This window comes from Girardinichthys multiradiatus, chromosome 7 (genome assembly GCF_021462225.1).
Source record: "Girardinichthys multiradiatus isolate DD_20200921_A chromosome 7, DD_fGirMul_XY1, whole genome shotgun sequence".
In the NCBI taxonomy this organism is placed as follows: Eukaryota; Metazoa; Chordata; class Actinopteri; order Cyprinodontiformes; family Goodeidae; genus Girardinichthys; species Girardinichthys multiradiatus.
Window position 1 is genome coordinate 8,093,306 of NC_061800.1, and position 21,230 is coordinate 8,114,535.

The 21,230-nt window shown below is 40.5% G+C and overlaps 1 protein-coding gene across 12 annotated transcripts; it reads right to left on the reverse strand.

Annotated features, from left to right (window-relative positions):
* Positions 1 to 2,066: 2,066 nt before the first annotated feature.
* ddx3xa (DEAD-box helicase 3 X-linked a) lies at positions 2,067 to 17,020 on the reverse strand. Of its 12 annotated transcripts, none has more exons than XM_047370160.1 (21): positions 16,696 to 17,020; positions 14,939 to 14,987; positions 14,478 to 14,525; positions 13,791 to 13,850; positions 13,381 to 13,473; positions 13,214 to 13,285; positions 11,607 to 11,714; positions 11,086 to 11,218; positions 10,878 to 10,982; positions 10,693 to 10,792; positions 10,477 to 10,612; positions 10,225 to 10,322; positions 10,047 to 10,145; positions 9,799 to 9,959; positions 9,555 to 9,699; positions 9,336 to 9,480; positions 7,578 to 7,759; positions 7,106 to 7,223; positions 6,874 to 7,027; positions 5,222 to 5,343; positions 2,067 to 5,020 (listed from the first exon to the last, which is right to left on the reverse strand). In XM_047370160.1, the coding sequence occupies exons 1-21, from the start codon at positions 16,738 to 16,740 to the stop codon at positions 4,938 to 4,940; spliced, it is 2,256 nt and encodes a 751-aa protein (XP_047226116.1). In that variant the 5' UTR covers positions 16,741 to 17,020; the 3' UTR covers positions 2,067 to 4,937. The 12 variants fall into 12 exon arrangements, with proteins under 12 accessions (XP_047226116.1, XP_047226115.1, XP_047226114.1 ...); XM_047370159.1 differs by having other exon boundaries at positions 11,086 to 11,221; XM_047370158.1 differs by having other exon boundaries at positions 11,541 to 11,714.
* Positions 17,021 to 21,230: the final 4,210 nt, after the last annotated feature.

Here is a 21,230-nt window from a genome sequence, read left to right on the forward strand (position 1 = left end):
CCAGGACACGCTGGAGGGACTGAGTCTCTCAGCTGGCCTGAGAACGCCTTGGGCTCCCCTCCGGAGGAGCTGGAGGAGGTGTCTCGGGAGAGGGATGTCTGGGTCTTTCTACTGAGTCTGCTGCCCCACAACCTGGTCCGGGATGAAGCGGAAGACAACGACCTGGGATCGCTGCACGACCCCAATTTCAATGAAGTTAGGATGCTGTGTTAAACATAAAAATTCAATGATTTGCAAATCCTATTCAACCTATATGCAATTAATAACACTACAAAGACAATTTATTTAATGTTCAAACTGATGAACCTCATTGTTTTTTGCAAATATTCACTCATTTTGAATTTAATGTTTACAACCTGTTCCAACAAAGCTGGGACAGGTGCATTTTTACCACTGTGCTCCATCACCTTTCCTTTAACAAAACTCAATAACCGTTTGGGAACTGAGGACACAAATTGTTGAAGCTTCATGGGAGGAATTATTTCCTATTCTTGCTTGATGAACAGCTTCAGTTGCTCATCACTTCGGGGTCTCTGTTGTCGTATTTTCCCTTCATAATGCTCCACACATTTTCAATGGGAGACAGGTCTGGACTGCAGGCAGGCCAGTCTGGTACCAGCACTCTTTTACTACGAAGCTACGCTGCTGGAACCCGTGCAGAATGTGGCTTGGTATTGTCTTGCTGAAATAAGCAGGACGGCCCTGAAAAAGATGTTGCTTGGATGGCAGCAGATGTTGATGCAAACCATATCTGTACCTTTCAGCATTAATGGTGCCTTCACAGATGTGCCAGTTACCCATACCATGGGCACTAACAAACCCCTATACCATCACAGATGCTGGCTTTTGAACTTGTCAGACCACAACACACTTTTCCACTTTGCAACGATCCATCTCAGATGAACTCTGTAGAACTGTAGATGAAATCCCTAAATTCCTTGTACGTTACGAAATGTTGTTCTTAAAATGTTCAATTATTTACTCAGTTATTCAAAAAGTGTTGAACCTTGGATCTTCCTTGCTTGTGAAGAACTGAGCCTTTCAGGGATGCTCCTTTTATACCAAATCATGACACAACTGTTTCCAATGAACCTGTTCATCTGCAGAATGATCCAAACAGGTGTTTTTTAAGCATTCCTCAACTGCAGTCTTTTGTTGCTCCTGTCCCAGCTTTTGTGGAACGTGCTGCAAGCACTGAATTCAAAATGATTGAATATTTGCAAAAAACACAAAGTTTATTAGCTTGAACATTAAATATCTTTGCCAAGGAGACCCATCCCAACCTCAGAAGCCTACACATGTCGAAAACTCGACGTGACCCGTCAGTAAGTTTTCTTCTTCATTCCTGAGAGCTGTAGCTTTCTGTAGCCATTCGAGTCTGATAGATCTCAGTGGCTTTGCTTCTCATTCAGTTTATTTATATAGCATCAGTTCTTGAATTTCTTAAGATCAGGACTTGTTTATGATCTTTTAAAACCAATTTGTCAGACAGGTTTTATGTAAGTGACATCTGAACACAGATTGGTCAGGCAGGGGAAAACCAAAAAATGTCAATTCATAGCAATCAAATCCTCTGAGATTTATTACAGCATCTCTGCTAGGCCCCTAAATAACCCTTATAGTCTTTATTCAAGCAGGAGTGGTCTTGGGCTGTATTAAACTAAGAAGCTGGATTATATTATATACTTATATTAAATTCTGTTTTATATTAAATATATTAAAGCTAAGAGCTACTGTGACCAAGTTAAAGTGATTGCAGATTTAAAGCATCACAAAATGTCTTTTTCCCCAGTGTCAGGGGTCAAAGTAAGACGTAGGAAATAAAGTCAACCCCATAAAAAGGAAGTTTAATATCCACAGCTGTGGAATAAATGTCAATAAAACCCAGCTGATTTATAGTTTTGTGTCATAATCTTTGGAATGATAAAACTGTTGAAGCCTTTAGCTGAATTTTGCCACCAAGGTGTGTGTGTGTGTGTGTGTGTACATCCATCTATACAGTACTGTGTAGTAATAGAGCCGTTGAATTCACACCAACCAACTCAAGAAAATACTAAATGACACAGTTCAAAGTACAAATGACATTTTTATGTATTTTCCTCTTCAAAAGAAATGAAGCTCATCCAATCCATAAGAAACTGAATTTTTGCCACCAGTCTGCCTGACTTCCACACAAGGCAGCAGGCCGCTTGCTACAAGTCTTTTCTGCATCATCTACGGTAAACAACTTTTCACAAAACATGCTTGAATTATTCATCATACTTTTGCATCCAAACATTTTATTTTGGTAAAATCTTACAATTTGCACAGCTGAGTACTTTCCCATGCAGTGCAGCAGCCTAGAGGCCAATACAGAAAAGCAAAGTCTACATCTAAACAGCTCTGGGGTTCTCTAAAAATCGTGCAACAAGTCTTCGGTTCTGCTGCAGCGCCTTATATTTTGTTATCTAAAACAGCTGCTTGACATATAAAGCTAAAGACCTGTTCCACAGTCGTGGAGAACTCAAGAGGTATCATTTATGCAAATACAACAAGTCGAATCAACCACATGTTTGTTTCTTTAAAGGTTTGCCAAGTGCCAGACATTGACTAGAAAACAAAAAACAAGTCAAATTAGATTAAAGGATTAATGCACACAGTTGGAGAATCTGAATACTTCTGCACTGATATGCTTAGGAAATTTATTTGCTCTTTTGAAAGCTTTACTCCAAACCTTGGCATGTTTGCTCAAATCCATTTTTGAATTTTGATGACCAATTAGTAAGGTCCAATAGATGGCTGGCCATGTGGAGGCCTCTGAAACAGCTGTGGATATTATATACTGAGTCCAATGGATCTTACACATTAAAAAGCTCACACTACCCCGAAATATATAAATTTCACGCATACAGGTGACATTCAACATTCAAGTGCCAGTGTTTTTCGTACTGTCTTTTGGTCAAGTTTCTGAAACTTTCAAAGTATCACTTTGAGGCTTACAAAAATAAATATTTTTCAAAAATGCTTAATAAATTACACAAAACTAGCAGCAAAAGTAGAATCTAGAAATCTGTGCAAATGGCTAAATTCCCCCCCCCCCCCCCCCCGACTGCTAAATCCCCTGGTCCCAAATAAATCCTGGATTTAAACGTTGAGAACCCTTCCCCTTTGTAAACAAGCTGCGTTTTTCACAAACTTCTCTCACACAATATTTGGAAGCTTAAGGACACATGTCAGAGACGTCTATATAAAACTCTAATGTCCAATAAAACGACTTTTGTAAAACTTGATGGGCTCCACATACAAGGGCCTACACGCATATCAAGTAGCACCATTCAATCTCTCAATACTGTCAGTGCATCCGCTTTTAGATTTTTTTTTTTTGTTGTTTTCCCATAAAGAAAAATAAAGATTTCAAGGCACATCACACCTGAAGAGGACTGGGAGCGCTACGTAGCCGCCTCCTGATCCTCTGAGAGGAAAAGCCGCTCCAGTTTCATTAATGTTTTTTTTTCCTGATACTAAAATGTTCCATGCAGGTAAACACGCCACCTTCAGTTTATGCTGCAATGCAAACCAATGGCGGTGCACTGAAAGTCTCCCTGTGCCGTAACCCCCTGTGGTTGGAGTGCTGCCCCCCCCACCACCCCCTCCCCGTTTTCCTGCTGGTTAATTGAAAACCTCAGTGATCACTCCAATGTCTGTCTCCTAACGATGAACCAAGCCTCCAACGCAGCTTGAAAAGAGAAAATGTTTGTAATTAAGTTATAAGCCTGCGACTTTCTCATCCTTTTTCCTTGACCAAAAAACAAAACACTTGCAAGCGTAGAATACTGCCGGGGCCTTGGTGGCTTCTGGTCGATTTAGTTAACACCAACACCACAGTGAGACCCATGTACCCCCAATGCTGTGGTCCTTTGTGCAGCCATTTTGAACTTCACTTTCAAGATGGCAGGCATTGCTTTGATACACATTTGTAGAGAAACGATTCAAAAAACTGACTCAATTTTTCAAAAATTTTGCATACGCCTGCACCAAAAACGTCAAGTAAAAAGCAACAAAAACACCGTTCACTTAAAGTAGCTAGCACAACATACTAGCTGCCGTAACACTATCAAGTCAATCCAAACGTGTGGAGTTCCAGCATTGGTTTCTTGTTTGTATCTCAGCGATCGTTGGCACTGAGCTTAATGACTTCTGTGTTTCTTAAGATTATATTAGGAATGGCTAAATCAAAGTCGACCATATCCTGAAACAGAGCCTGTCCAGGATAGAGTGAGCAGAAAACAAAAACTAAAGGAACTTCGTCCCCTTAAGGATTAAAACAGTTGCTTCGCAGAGTGGCCCAGTTTTAGAGAAAGTAATGGCTCCATTAGCTGTTTGACGATAGAAAAGGCTACAAGATGGTAGAAATTTGAGGTTCAAATGGAATCATGACTCCGAGAGCCACAACACCCAAGAGTTTGCCAAGGTTTAAGTCGAAGCTTCTTTAACTTTTCTGTTTTTTTTTCTTCTTTAAGCAAAATATTTAAAACAAATTTAGAGCTCTTGGCCATGTTCATCTGATGAAATGACAACATATATTTCCTGTTTAAATTCAAAAAGGCACAGTACATCAACATACAAATAATCCTCAGGTTACCCGGATGTGGGGTACCCCCCACAATAAGAACAAAAAGACTGAACAATGAAAGTCCGAGGTTGCTGCCGGACAATGCATGTAAGCATCCATGCTCACTCTGAGGTGTGCAAATCTCTGCGGCCTCCAGTGCTCGGCACGTACTGGTGGTTTTCTTTGCGTCGTGCTGCACTTCCTTGTGGAAGAAGCCGATGGCAGAGAACTTGGGTTGTAATGTACTGTCTGTCAGTGAAGCTACACAGGGAAGGTTGTTATGGTCTGGCTTTAGGTTAACATGTGGTTTTCATTAGGTTGGCATGACAACCTGTTCCTATGATGTCTAGTTCCCCCACCAATCTACACTACCAGAGTGGTTGTAATTTCCTCCGTAGCCGTCGCTGTAGAAGTTGCCACCAAAGCCACCTGAGAAGAAAGATGTAGAGGTCACTTACAACCTGCGTCACACTGGGTTAACTAGATGGCAATTAACTAGTTTGTGAACAAGTGTGACAAAGAGAACATAACTAAACCAAAGCTTTCACCTCTTGGCAGTACAATAATGATTTCTGATCAGGTACCAATGCCTTCAACAGAGCTGAAGTCAGCCACAATATAGTTTCTTACCTCCACCAAAGCCACGGTTTCCTCCATGACCTCCAGCGCCGCGCCCTGAACGGTTGCTGTTAAAGCCCCCAGAGCCACCTGATGTCTGGCGGTAATCTCTAGCTCCAAAACAACCTGAGGACCTAAAAGAGAAAGATCTGTTAGTTGTAGTGTTTGTACTTATTAACCAACAAAATATCAGCTTCAGCCAGTATTAAGCTACTACATTATGGCTGGAGGTAGTGAACAAAGTCCCAAACGAAGCATTTTGAAATGATTGGTGGCAGGATAACTGACGAAACTCAACTCCCATCCTTACTGATTGCATCTGCTGCCCTCAGTGAGATGGAGGAATATTATTTTGTCAAATGATTGTGGATTATCTGCTTATAATCTACATCTTTATAACCATTTACTGCACCTTTCTCAATGAAAAACCAGAGTGACTTCCCGTTTCTTTTGCGACCTGGACTGCCCACTGATGTCAGATTTTGACAAAACAAGGAGCGGAAATATTCCCCCCCCCCAGGTTTTCAGACGTTCAAAAACCATGTACACAGTTAGGTCTAAGTGAACTACTGCCCCTTCTAATTAGTACCTTACTCAACGCAGTTTGTATTAGGTCAGCTCTGCTCTACACAGTTTGGTTAGTTTTCCAGACAACTTTAATTTAACAACAGAACAACATTTTAATGTGGGAGGCATCATCACAGTCCGAAAAATAACGTGATCCGATTGGTATGTGACACAAACGCAACAACGGAGGACCTGCTGCTCAGCCTATGGTTGTTATCAGACTCCAAAAGAAGAACCAGAGAAAGCTGCAGACCGCAAGATGAAGCACTCTGGATGGGTGCAGAAGAGAGAAGGAAGCTCTGGTACAATCTGGAGAATGTGTAAGCTAATGCTACCTTGCTATAGTGGTCATATCCACAATAAACCCAGCGTACAACGGTTGATATTACAATCAGTCACGACAGTCTTCTGACATCTTGTTTTCAGCACAACTCCACATGGATGGGACTGCATCCAACTTAGGTACTAAAACTAGCAACTGTTCCACGTAACAATTATTAATGGAAAAGCCTAAAAAACGAGCAGAGCTGAACTATGCTGAGCTGGGACCAGTGCAAGAGCAGACTAAATATGCCAACATTAGCCTAGCCATAATACTAACTGCTTGGCATAAAAACAGCATGAGCATGGCATGTGGCCGCGTTGAGCTAAATATGCTTAGAAACATGATCAAACTAAGCGTGTTTTAGGTGATGTGTTAGAACATTATTGTAGACTTATCTACACTCTAAAGAACTGACATGGCTGTGATTTCTATAAAGTATTGGACTGGTAATCATTGACATCTGTAGTGGAAGCCCATTTTGATACATTATCGTCATGGCAACTACTCTGCAACTTAAAAATGTTACCAACTTTTCTTTAGATAGATTTTACTTTCCAGCTCATATTTTCCTCGTTTAACCTAAAACAAACCTGACTGTTATTTTTAAAGACAGCATTCTGTGCATTTTCACAGCAAATCCACAAATGATTATAAAACATGAATAATGTATTACATTAACCTGATTAACAATAGTCCAATGTCAACAATGAACTCTTCTTTTTAGTTAAAATGACCGTTTCTTTGATGATTGGACAGTGTATGGGAGCGTTACCTCTTAGAGCGTCCACGGTTGGTGCTCTTGTGCTGGTGTTCATAGGCCAGGCTCTCAAGCCAGGAGGGAACCTCCTGCTTGGCCTCAACCAGGATGTCCAGCAAATCTTTGGTTATGTTGCTGTTTTTGTCGTTAAAGAACGACGTGGCCAGACCTGAAGACAAGTTCAGACATGACATTACATTTAAAAAGTGGCAATGTAAAGTATTTACCAGTGAGAATGGGATCATACCAAGGTTGCCCACACGTCCCGTACGGCCGATACGGTGAACGTACTCCTCAATGTCACTGGGCAGATCGAAGTTGATCACATGCTTTACATTGCTGATGTCCAGACCTCGAGCAGCCACCTGGAAAGCAGACAAGGAAGCAACAGTAGGAAAGACTTTATTTTTTCTCAGCACATCCAAAACCTTTTCACAGACCCAGTTGGCTCAGGTTTCTGACTGACTCTTCCACGCACAAAGCCAAGCAGAGAACAACAATGTCAGCATTTTCTGTACATTTGTCCGAGGTGCTTTCAGAGCTATGATGTGGTCAAAATAAGTTTAACTGGGGAATGATTACATTAACAGAAATCCAGAGTTCTTGAAACCAGAAAGCTGCAGTCCTCCAATGAACATATCACCAGAAAAATAAACCAAACACAAAAAATCTGTTGACATGTTTCCGTTAATGCTAACACACAAAGCAAAGGAACTTACAGCTGTAGCCACCAGGATTGGGCAGCGTCCAGATCGGAAATGATGCAGAGCTTCTTCTCTGTCCCTCTGAGATCGATCTCCATGAATGCTGGTGCAGGCGTAACCCTCCCGGTACAGGAAGTCCTCCAGAGCGTCAGCTCCTTTCTTTGTTTCCACAAACACCAGAGTCAGGGAGTCTTTACCTGCAGAGCCACAAGGAAACTAAATCAGTGGGCTTTCAAAAAAAATATATAACATTTTTAATTCACACATACGTATATACTGGGGTTGCAACAGGAAGATCATGACAAAAAAACAAAAACAAAAAAAACATAATGGCACAAAATTAATTTTTATAAAACCGGTAAAGATTGTATAAAGATGTTTAATCTCACCAATAACCATTTACAAAATGAACTTAGTTCAACAATTAATCATGTCTGAATAACTTCCGGATTGTCTGATTATTGGGTTAAAATCTGTCATCTTGGTATTTACTGCTGAACTGTTTTGCTATTGCATCTTGTCACAAGCCAGAAAAATAACTCCCATAACCAAGGGTGCTAGCCTTGAAATATAGCCTGGAGGTGCCAAATCATTTCTTAATCTAGCAGCAGAACCATACAAACCTACCCAGTTCAAATAATGTTAAGAAATCTTTTTAGGTTGAGACAAGAGACTGCGTTAAATACCCAGAAATATGAATCATGTTGTACTTGAAATTGTTTGACTCTGGCATGAAGCAAGGCTTTCAGCAGGTCTGTCATCCTGAATATGGTTTGTTATACCGTATTTTCCGCACTATAAGGCGCACTTAAAAACCTTTAATTTTTTCAAAAAATGACAGTGCGCCTTGTAATCCAGAGCGCCTTATATATGGATCAATTGGTTAATTGGTTGATCCATACTGGTTGTACACGGCGCTCTGTCAAAATGTTTCAGTACGACTGGTAAACTACAAAGCTGCACCGCTTGCAGCATTACGGCTACCGTAGTCAGGGGCGTCGCCGAAGTAATACACCTGTACTGTGCTTACTCCTCATCCAACACCACTTGTGTGTGTATAACGACCCCAAAATTGCACCTTTCAAGAGACACGCTTACGATGCTGAGTTCAAACTCAAGGCTGTCAGCTACGCAGTGGAACATGGGAATAGAGCAGCAGCGAGAGAATTCAACAGTTAACGCTACTATATTGTGAATGTACTAACGTTTGATTTAGTGCATCAAACTGTTTCTTTTACATGTTTACTGAATCAGGGAAAAGTTCCCTTTCACGTTTTAACTAACGTTTGATTTCAACTTCAACTTCATAGACTCCAATGCATTCCTAACGTGCGGTTGGCTCTATTCAATAGAATTCTATGTAGAGGAGACGTTACCATGAGAGTGAATGGAGTTATCAGAACGCTGGTTTGTAGTGTATTAATAAAGTTTGACTGACTGACTTATCTGACTGTTTTGTTGACATTCTCTTTAGCACAGCTCCATCTAGTGGATGCATAATGCAACCCCAGTCAAACGTTTGACTGCAGTAGCTTCTATTCTATGCGCCTTATAATCCGGTGCGCCGTATATATGAAAAAAGTTCTAAAATAGGCCATTCATTGAAGGTGCGCCTTAAAGTGCGGAAAATACGGTAATTCAAAAAGACGCACAGCATTGAACTAAAATAGCTTTAGATTCTGTACATGAACACATCCAAAAAGCATTATCTTGGTATTGCTGACAGGACTAGTTACAACTGTTACGTTTGTTAAAATAAATCTTTATTTTTACCTGTGGCATTGAGCAGGTCAAGAAGAAAAGATCTTTTGTCATTCTCTTCTACCCAGACCACCTTCTGTGTGATGTTCTCTGAAGTGGAACCGACACGACCCACTGCCAGGAAAATGTAGTCCTCCAGGAAGTCACGAGCAAGGATCTGAAATTAAAAAACAATCAATAAGCTAACCAGACTCACATCAACCCTGCAAGTTTCCCATCAGTCTAGCATACCTGAATCTCTTTGGGGAAGGTGGCACTGAACATCATGGTCTGGCGCATGCCCTTTGGTGGCATTGTGTCTTGCTCCACAATGCGCCTGATCTGCGGCTCAAATCCCATGTCCAACATGCGATCAGCCTCATCCAGGACCAAGTAGCTGCAGACACGATTCACATTTAATAACTAGTAGATCCTGAAATCAGGTGCTTTCATTAAAATGTTTATCTTTTCAAATCCCAATGAGTTGAATACTAACTTGCAATGGTCCAGGCCGATCTTGCCCCTCTCCATCATGTCAACCAAACGTCCTGGTGTGGCCACCAGTAGATGACAGCCTCTTTCCAGTTCCCTGATCTGTTGGCCAATGTCTGCGCCACCGTATACCACGCAGGGACGCACATGGGAGCGGTAGGCAAACTGGATGCCATGAATGAATAGGTAAGTCTTGTGATTTCACATTTCAATGAAAAACAACAATGGATTGTTTACACGCTTTAAACTCACCTTCCTTGCTTCATCATAGATCTGCAAAGCCAGTTCTCTGGTTGGAGCCAAAACAAGGGAGATTGGGTACTGCTTACGTCGGCTGTACCTCCCGTTCTCCTGAAGATTAAAGAAAAACTTGTAAGGACCAGTCAAACACCACTTAGAAATGCTTACTCCTTTTGGATTAGGTTACTACCTGTCCACTGTTCTTTGAGGCCTGGAGAGCGTCTCCTGGCCCATCTGTGTAGATCTGACTCAGAACTGGCAACAGGAAGGCAGCAGTCTTACCAGAACCTGAAACGGACCAGGGATCATACAGACAGCTCCATTTAACAAAGCTCCAAAAAACAACAACCGCTAATAGAGTCAAATCATTTCCTGTTGTCTCTACCATAAAACAAAGTATTAAAAACTTAATTATAACAGTTTAAGACCCTGAGATACTAACCAGTCTGGGCACAGGCCATAAGGTCTCTCCTGATCTTAATGATAGGAATGGCGTGCTTCTGGACTGGAGTGGGCCGAGTGTAACGAGTCAGGTTGATGTTCCCCATGATGATCTCCCCCATGTCCACATCATGGAACTGCATAATTACACCAAGCAGCATTAATCACAAGTCCCTCTTGTTTAAAGAAGAACAACAAAGAAGCCACAGACACCTACACTCTCAATGTGTGGTGGGCAGTTGCTTCCAGTCGCCTCCACAGGAATATCGTCGTATTTCTCGAAGTTTATCCCAGTGTTGCTTCCAGCAAAAAGCTCACTGAAAAAGGTTCAAGTCAGGGTTAGTCTGTGAAGATAAAGATAGCTTCAGCTTTGTTTCCATCCGCGAGCAGAATGACCCTTACTTTTCCAGACGCTCATTGGGTGCGGTGGGCTTGGACCAGTCATCTTCTCTGGAGTCCTCCACCCAGCGGCTATTTCCTCCACCAGCAAATCCTCCGCGCTCGTATCTGTAAACAGATAAACATGCTGATTAATCACAAGCTATAATAAAATTCAATTTAACTTTCCCATTGATGGCTCATCTGAAATGACTTTTAAAATGTTACACACCTTCCCCTGGAGCCTGCCCCACGGTCATTGAAGGCAGACTTTGACCGATCATTACGCCCTCCAAAGCTGTTGTAGGCAGCATCTCTAGGAGCTCCTCCCCAGCCTCCATCTTTGTTTTCATAGCCTCCAAACCCTGCTATGAAGGAATAGAAAACATCTCACCGATGCGCTCTGAACCACTTCTGGCCAATCAGCTGTCAGACATCAAAAGATGCCTGCTGCTTACCAAGGCTGGAGATGTTTGTTTTCCTTAAGGCAAAATGCTGTCAAGACTGAATTCATTTCACACCTGACTTATCTTTATAGCTCATAAACTGGGATAACGGTAAAATGTATGTTTACTATAAAAGAGCTTCAACAAAACCTGTTTAAAAGGGTGGGGGATGTTTTCCAGTTAACATTACGCTAAACCTGCAGCTATAGTTAGACGTTTAAAAAGGACAGTAATTCCCCACCTGTACTTTGCAATGGTTGATTAAACGAGCCTCCGCCCCTGTTACCACGGTAGGCGCCACGCCCACCTCTGTCATTGCGAGGGGGTCCACGTCCTCCGAAACCCCCATTTGTACGGTTGTCATGGAAACCATTCACAAATCCATTGGTGCGTCCTTCATCCCATCCAGGTGAATCTTTATGCAAGAAAGGGAAGAAAAAAGAGATGATTTGAAAACTGTGATTTACAGATGATACCACTACACACAGCAGACTGGGTGAAAGGTTGATCAACAAATTAAGGAAAAGTCTATCAGAACTGAACCACAGACAAAAACCAAATCAGACAGGTAGAAACGAGCTATTTTGACACTACTATCTAATAATATTGTGAACAATTATGTTCCAGCACCAAATTTAGCACACAGCCGTTGCTCCTACTGGTGGCCACACTTTTGGTTTTAATGTGGTGAATGAGGAACAGCGACCGTAAGACTGAGCTTTCTGGTAAACCTCTTTAGCACAGCTCAGCCCAGATATCAAGAGCAGAACAGCCACGAGGATCTTGCCAAACTTCAAGGTCTTTCATCGAACTTGAAGATTTTAGACCGGGAAGTCAATCAAAATCCGTCATGATGGGAACCATTAGTAAGCACACAAAAAGTGATGGCCAACACAAGCAATCATATTCCCAGTCAAACACTCATGAGTCAATGAATTGTGTCTTAAAAGGCAATACAAACAGCAGCTACGTTTACATGCAAAGTTTCACGATCAGATTAAAAACCAAAAAATAATCGGATTGTACCATTTATACAGACATAAATAATTACCTCATTCAGAATACCTTGATCCTGTCAAGCGTTTACATGCTTATCATTAGGATCGCCAATCGACATAAACCGCCCCTCAATCAGATTACATTTTCATTCCAATCAGAATATTCCGACTGGCATGTTTACATGACACATTTTTAGTCCGATCGGCTGTTTATTCCGATTACTTATGTCCATGTAAACGTAGCTACTTACAGCTGTGCTTAATCAGAGAAATACCACGACACAATGTGACAAAGTAACCAACCACTAACTGAATAAGATAGAAGCATCACAGTCAAAACCAACTGGCCAGTTATGGTCTTATGCATATTCTTTATCTTTACTTTCAAATAAAACCTTTTTGGCAGGTTTTGGAACAATATAAAAACGTACCCCAGATGGACAGACACTAAAATAAGCTTGTCACCAACCTAATATTTGATCAATACATTGTAGCCCTGGTGCAAAGTTTTAAAAGACAAAGAACTCAGAAGGTAATGCAGGCATTTTATTGTGACTGGTAAAACAGGATTTTAATGTAGTTATATTAAATAAAACCATTCCTACTCCATACGGCAAGACAAAAGTAGAGTTTAAACAAGATACTATTAAACCAACTGTTTACTTCCTGCAGTGTCACTATCTGTCAGCCACCCACATGATGCGGTGTAATCTTTAAAGCATCACCTCCATGCAACATTATCATGCTCATTAGCAGCCGTTCACAAACACCGTCAGGCCCAGACTTCTTTTCATATCGGTTAAGTGACCGTGACATAGCAAAGCTTCGCCGACTGTTCCAAGGCTTTTGGCTGACACGCCATCAGGGTGTGACAACAACCGGATGGCATAACATGCAAGTGGAGGTCAAGGTATACCGCATCTGTTTCGCCAACCACCACTGTAGGCATGGTAAAAGGCAAGCTCTTGAGAGGCCAGTCTTGGGTAACCTGAGCAAAAGTAGGGAAGCAAGCTTTCAGATTCCCCCCAGGAGTACTGGCACGTGCGGTTTTTAGTGTTGGGTTTGACTTTGCACAATAGTTACCCATCGTACAGTCATCCCATCCAGAAGAACAGCTATTTCCCTGTGTTTGCTGACATTGAGCTTGCCATGGTTGGGCGCACTGCTTAGGGGCATCTTGGAGAACATTGCAGGTGAAATACAGGCATCAGTATATAATAGGAGGGGAGGGGGACATTTTCCAAAAAAAAAAAAAAAGGGAAAACAAGATAACCAGAAGTTATCCAAATATCCCCTATATAACATCTAGCTTGGACTGCAAGCATTTCATCAAAGAGAAGCACAATAATTAATCTAATCAAATTAATTGCTTGCTTTTGACTTCATTCAAAAGCACCTCCCCATCAAACTGACTTTGCTGGTGTATGAAATTGTTATTTCATGCATCTGGAAATGCAATTTGCCCTTAGCAAAAGCAGACAGAAGGGACTTACAGAAATTTACTGGTGCCACTGAATAACCGCACTGTTTACCAGCGGAATAAGAATTTCCTGCTGTGGAATAAAAAAAAAACAGTAAAAAGGGTCAAGTGTGCAGGGACACAGTATCACGATTTCTAGTTCGCTTTAATCTCAAAGTATCCAAGTATAATAGGCAACGTGTCCCACTTCCACCCTTATTGGAACTGCCAACAGCTAGCACTCCTTTCTTTCACACGAGACTGAATCAGCCAAAGCATGAACTTTGAAGAAAAAAAAAATGATCCATTTAGTAGTTCAGCCAAATTAATGTGAATTGGCCCCATCCTCCCACATAAGAGCAGTCTGGGGTGGAAATTAAAGGCTGAAGCTGACATATGATACCACTTGACCTAGTTTGCAAGTACTGAAGACCCATCCACCACAGAAAGAAAACACATTAACATGTCTTTCTCTGTTCCTTCTGTGTCCTGATGAGGTCCTCAGCACATTTTAAAAAAACAACAAAAATAGGACAGAACTACCATCTTTGCCTCGACTCGTTAAGATCAATATGTTACAAAACATATTGTGAAACGCCTCAGATCTTCTCTCAGTTGTACTTTCTTTTACCATGCTCTGATGGGCTTCTCACATGAACAAAACTACAAGTCTAAGTTATGATTTTTAGAGAGTAGCCAAGTACATGTTCATTAAACTCACCGTTTTTGGCTGCATCTTTGTTCCTCAAGTGAGGTGGAATGTAGCGTCCTGGTAGAGAGAAAATACACTAGTAAACGCACTACCATCGAAATTTAGAAACAGAACAACTACTTGTGTTTTAAAGAGAAAGTGAATTTAAGATAAATTTCACTAAATGTAATGTACATAAATCCCAATTATAAGACAAGTAGTATGAAATAAACCATTTGAACCTTAATCCTACATTCACCGACAGATAACTCCACAGGTAGACTGCAGGTGCCTAGGTCTATTCATCCAGGGCTTTTAGATCCACCCCTGCTCCAACACACCTGAACCAAATGACTGAATTTGCTCCTCAGAATTCAGAGACCTGGTAGCGACCCATTCATTTATTGCAGGTGTTGCTCTAAACTCTTAGCAACTTGAAAACAAAAAAGTATGTTTAGGTCTCATTTAGGATGAACATGACTAGTACTTACTGCCAGTTCCTCCGCCTTGACCTTCAGAGTTCAAGTCTAGGGCAGCAAGCTACAAGTGGAAAAACAAATGAAATTAAGAATTTTAAATATGGTATCTTATTGTTTTACATAAGTAGAAGAAGCCTAAAAAAAGCCTTTTAACAGTTAACCCTTGCCATTAATTTGATTAGCCATTGCAAAATGTTTACATTTAAAACCTGTCAAATGGTGTTGACCTGAATGATGATTCAGTTATGTCAGTAAAATAAATTACAATTGGAACATTTTCATGACCAATGTCATAATTCATGACTATACTGACTGGAGAGAAAAAAAATAATATGTAATCATAAATACATGCCAGTGAAATGTTTGTTGACAGTAATAAAAATGGACTTTGGGAAGGGCTAAACACCAGCAGATTATGACCTCCATGGACTGTTTGTGGTAAAAAAAAAACAAAAAAACAATCTGATTAAGTATGGTTATGTAAGCTTAAAACAAGTGTTCAACTCAGACAAACTTTTTATTTTAAAGATTTTATGCCTCTTTTCCACCTAACTACATGGCAGGAAAGTCAGCTAGCCTTTAAAAAGTCAAGATCATACTTGATGAAATCCAAATAGCAACCTCTTAATGATGTGGTCCATAAAGAACACTGAACAGATTATAGCCAACAGTGTGTATAAGGCCTAAAGCAAAAGGCTGCTTGGCAGACTTGTTCTTTTCATCTCAAGACATGTCCGAAGGTAAGAACAGTGGTAAAGTACTGAAGTAACTAACCACCAACCCACAATAAAACAATGACCCCAACAATAAACACTATGTTAAAGTCTTGCTAAGAAAACAGTCCCAAATTAAATTCCTACAATTCCATCCCATACTAACATGTAAAAATAGGGAAGTAACCAAGTCAAGTGTTTGAACTTTGGACCGTTTTTTGGTTTGAAGATGAAGAAAAACTTATTTAGGAAGAGATGCTTACTACTCGTTTAGGAATTTTAATCACCACCACGCCGACTAAGGTTTCACTTTAGTGTTTACTACTTAATATAATAACCGTTTTTAGTAATTACACGTTTTACAAGGTGCGTCACTTTAACTTAACTAGTCACGTCACCGTTGCTAAACGTTTGCCAGGTAACCGAAACGAATTAAGGTCAAAGGAATGTTTAGTCACAAAGCGTCCATTAAGCGCCGAAGCGCGACGTACTACGTTAAATAATCGGATAAAATGACTAAAACTGCTATAAGTGTTTTAATTGAAAGCTTCACCAACGGATGGACTTCGGTTTATTGGGAAAATTTGTAAATGAAGATTATAGAGAAGAAAAGGTCGTTCGTGGTCATTAAAAACCTGAAGAGAGCATTTTTTCCTGCGCCACGTTTCAGGCTGAGCGGGCCTGCTCTGGCTGGCAGGAGAATGCCGGCCGGGTCTAAAATGTCAGCTAATCTAGTAGTTTTCCATAGCCTTCAAAGGCCTTTTAATGCCGTGACTGCTCAAATAAAACGGGACTTGAATACATATTCGGTTTAAAGTTGAACAAAGTGTCCACACGTATTTGAAAAACGACATTAGTTGGCGAGCTCGTTAGCAGAGCGGAACAACAAGTTCCGCCATCACAATCCTCTCCACTGCGACTACAGACTCCATTTTAGCAGCCGCTGCGTTAGCTTAGCGCGGCTAGCTCCGTTTTTCTCAGTCGAAACTAAACACTAATAGGACAAAAAAATCGCAAACTTCAATAAAGAAATAAGAACAAGTTGAAACAACTTACCTGCTGATCTAGACCGTGTGGATTATCAATGACCACATGACTCATAACTAAAGAGAGTAGTGGGGGATTATTACTGAAGAGAAACAATTTTCTTTGTTAGCACTACCGACTGATCTCAAAAGGCAAAATTAGCTATTCCTTTATGTACAAATTACGACGGAAAATGTTAAATAAGATAGAAGTGTTGGTTTACGTTAAATAAATAAAAAAGTTAATTGTAACAAATATAAACTTTTGGTTCTATGTCCAAATGAAAAGAGAAAATGCGGAGCTGTTCAGAAAAACCCCCTCCCGGCAGACTGGACTGTGGCGGAATGAGACTCTGAATGTTCAGGTAACGCGAGATATCACCTCTATAACCTCAGGCCTGTGCTCTGTTGACTAAATATCGCGATGCTTTTGCAATCCTTGAAGAAAAAAAGCAGAACATTAAACCGGGTTTTCGAACCTTACATGTCGTTTAGAGCCTTGGACCTGAACATCTGCATTAGTTTCCTGTTTTTTTTCCCCCAATCCACCCATGTTGATGGATAAACAATGATATTTTTTATTAAATACACATATTGTCTGATCTAAATAGACCACCATTTTACTTAAAGCTACTGGCCAGACTTCAGTAAAACTAATTAAACTCACTTCAAATATAGTTTATCACCAATATAATACCATGTCATGGTAGGATTTTCTGTTTGTTAACTGTTTTGATGTCCTGTAAATTCATCCTTCAAAGGTGTTTAGCCTAATTGGACACACCATCTAATTGTAGTAAAACATTTAAAGCGCATTTGATAACGCTGCTTATATTGCAGGAAATTTTGGTAAGATCAGTCATTAATCCAGTTTGTTAAGAGGACTTGGCCAGACTAAAATGGCTTGATTTCATCCAGAGTCATAATTTCAAGCCAAGTTCTTAAAAAACCCATATGCTCTGGCGGATGGAATGGAAATTCAGATGAATTCCAACAAGGTTACCTGCGAAACTGCGGCATCAACACCTTTTTCCACTGAAAATGACTGCCAGCTAGACAGAAGTATAAATAGCTCAGTGATACCAGTTGACTTCAAATATGTCATCACCATCATAAAGGTCAACACTACATGAAATGCAGATCACATAACTATTTAAGGTGATACATGAACATATGGCATCTCCAGTACCATCAAATTTCAACCCCAAGCTTCAATGTTATTTTTTGGGATCTTATGTGACACTGCCATCAAAATGTTTTAGGATGGGGAGGGTGTCCATGCCCATGGTGATCTCCAGTGTCAGTTTGGGAGTTCTTACTGCTTTCTTCTTGCTGCTCTTTCATGCCCACAGACCTGAAAACCAATCAGAAGGCACAATTTCAGCAATATAAACTGATTCCTAGAGTTTGTAAAGTTCTGAAAACCATAATTTCCATTGATGGTAGAATCTATCATGGCTTAGGAGTCATCTGAGTCCGTTTCTAGGTCAAATACTTGAGGTTAAACTTCCCACACACATAAGGAGATGACATGACTACCGCGGCTTTGCTTTCTGTTTAATTCTGAGAAGAAACTTATTGTAAATCTAATTTATTTATCTTTTCTACATAATTTGTTAATGCTGTGGATTGTCCATAACTGTGTTAAACTTCGATTTAGTGAAAAAGCTTGAATTGCTGTGTGAGTGCAGTTTATTCTCCCATAGAGCACATAGATTGAGATATCTAAACAATTTCTCGAGTTGGGTTGAAAGTAGGTCATTCAGGGAGCCTTCCTTGTCGTCTGCCATTTCTTTTGTCAGGCGAGGCGGGGTCAAGCTCACCCCCCACCTGTCTGTTGTTTCTATGCCAGCTTCCTTTCTGCTCAGTACAGATCAGTCACAGGCTGATCAGCCTGCTCCAATCATTTAACCCTCTGTGGTGTAGAGGCCAGAGGAGGCCACAACTGTTTTTAGGTTCAGGGCTGTAGGTCAACTGGTGACAGATTCATGTGTAGCTGATGTGTAGAAGACTGATCATTAGTATCCTCACTAGCAATATATCAATATATCAGCTTAGTTCCTGTTGGGTTGTAAACTCTGTTAAGGAGGGAAAACTTGTTCTCTTTCAGATTTCATCAGTTTTTCCATTTGTGTTACTTCAGTGCATAAAACAAATTTTAATATAAGACAAAGATAAGCTGAGCAATTACACACAGTTTTCAAATGATGGTTCCATTTATTATGGAAAAATCTTAAATGAACTATGAATAATACCATTTTTTTCACTTAATTTCACTAGCCACACCCTATTTGGATTACTGCCTGACCTACAGAACAAATAAATCATGTGTTTCGCCTAAGTTGAACCTGTCTGACAGCGTGAAGTAAGCTAATAGATTCAAAAAAAAAAAAATCATATCCCATTCTAACGAAATGCAAGACTTGATGAGAAACAATGTCATTCATACCCATCAGTCTGGAAAGTGTTACAAAGTTATTTCTAAGGCTTTGGGGTTCCAATGAGCCACACCGAGAACCATTATCCATAAAAGGAGAAGCTACTCAAGGATGCAGTAATGACTAATCCAGGAGTTTACAAAAGGAACCCACAACAACATCTAAAGCACTGCAGACCTCACTTGCCTCAGTTAAGGTCAGACTTCCTGATTCAAAAATTAGGAAGAGAGACTGGTCAGAAATAGGCTCCATGGGAGAGTTCCAACACCAGTACCACTGCTGACCAGAAAGAACACAAAGGCCCGTCTCTCATTTCCCAATAAACATCTGGCTTCGTTCCCTTCAAGATAACAGAACAATTACCTCACGATCATGACAATAACCTGCAATGGGACAATGCAGGAATAAGCATGACAGTGGTACAAAGCAAACAAGTAGATCTACCTGAGAATACCTACAAAAAACAACTAAATCAAGGCATTGTCAAAATCTTGACTGAAATCCAATTGAGATGCTGTGATATGAACCTAAATAGGTCATTCATGCTTAAAAATGCCTCCAATGTGGCTAAATTGGTAAAATAAATAAATAATACAAAGAAGAGTGGGGCATATTTCCTCCACAGTGATGGAAAAGGCTCATTGCCAGTTATCACTAATGCTTGATGTCAGTTGTTGCTGCTAAGGGTGGCACAACCAGGTTTTAGGTTTAGGGGAAAATTACTTTTTCACATAGAGCCAGGTTGGTTTAATAAATGATATTTGTCTGATATTAACATTTGCTTGATGATCTGTGTGCAAAGTGTGTGTGTGCTGAAAAAGCAAATAAAATCTGTAAGGGGGAAAATACTCATTTTACTCAGGTTTAAATCTTCCTTGAAGCTCAAATACATTATTTCCACCCTACACCAGGACCTTCAAGCTCATGGACCTTCATATCTCTGCTCCAACATTTTTCAGAATGAACCATAATATACACAGTGAAACCTAAGCTTGTCTGTTGATCTCAGAACATTCCAGATGTCTGTGTATAAAGTGGTCCTTGGGTGGTGGACAGTACTCACACGTTTTTAAAAAGTTTTTACAATTACAAATGTGTTCTGTCCATCTGTGTTCACCCCTTTACCTCTTATACACATAAATAACACCCATTGCGAGAGTTTAATCAAATATCAATATAATTAAAGCTCAGCAAGTAAAACACTATTCAATTCATCCTCCAAAAATGGGAAAAGTCTGGCACGACTGCAAACCAATCAAAAAATGGTTGTCTACTCAAAGCTGCAGTTGGGAGTTCTGAGAAAACCGTGGACTTAAAATGGACTTAGAGTGTTTGGTTCAGAAATGTATTGACAGTCCTTAAGTGAACCAGTGTCTGCAGGAGGGAGCAGGCAGAGAGCAGCTACCCATGATCAGACTGTCTGCATCGGGTCAAACAGGAGGACATCCCGATGTATCTGCGGAGTGCGAACTTCAAATATCCAACCTTAAACTAACTTCACTGTGGTCGAAAGTTCGCAGTTTTGCGCTTTAAAGTCCTTGCCCTCGTTATTGCCATGGCTGAGACAAAAAATTCCTCATAAGGCCCAAAATTGCAACTTCTTCAGGCAAACTCTGCAGCTCTACCAGTCCAGACAGCAGCATCTCTCCTCTGTGCTTCGTCTGCCCCCCCCCCCCACATCTGAAGCCTTGAGCCTTTTATTTTGGCTGGGCTGTGGTCCAGATAATTATCCCAGTGGATCATTTTATACATGGAAAAGCATAACGCATCGCTGCATATACAATAATACAAACATTATTAGTATTTCTTTTTTTTAATTTGCTATTTATTTTTTTTATCATTTACACAGATTACATTAATGTGACAATGTCACACAGTAACGTTAATAGCACCACAGAGCAGTATGCTGACGGCTGGAGGCGGGGCTTCAGCTGCCATTGCTTCAGCACTCAGTGGATCAGTGGAAACACAACTGGTACCGTACTGAGTAGACCGAAACAGAGTGGAGCAGAGCCGCACCGCCTAAAACGAGCCAGTGGAGAAGAGGGAATAGAGACAGTTTTAACAAATATGTAAAAATAAAATTATTTTTACTAAAGTTACCTACTACAACTTTAAACTGACAGAT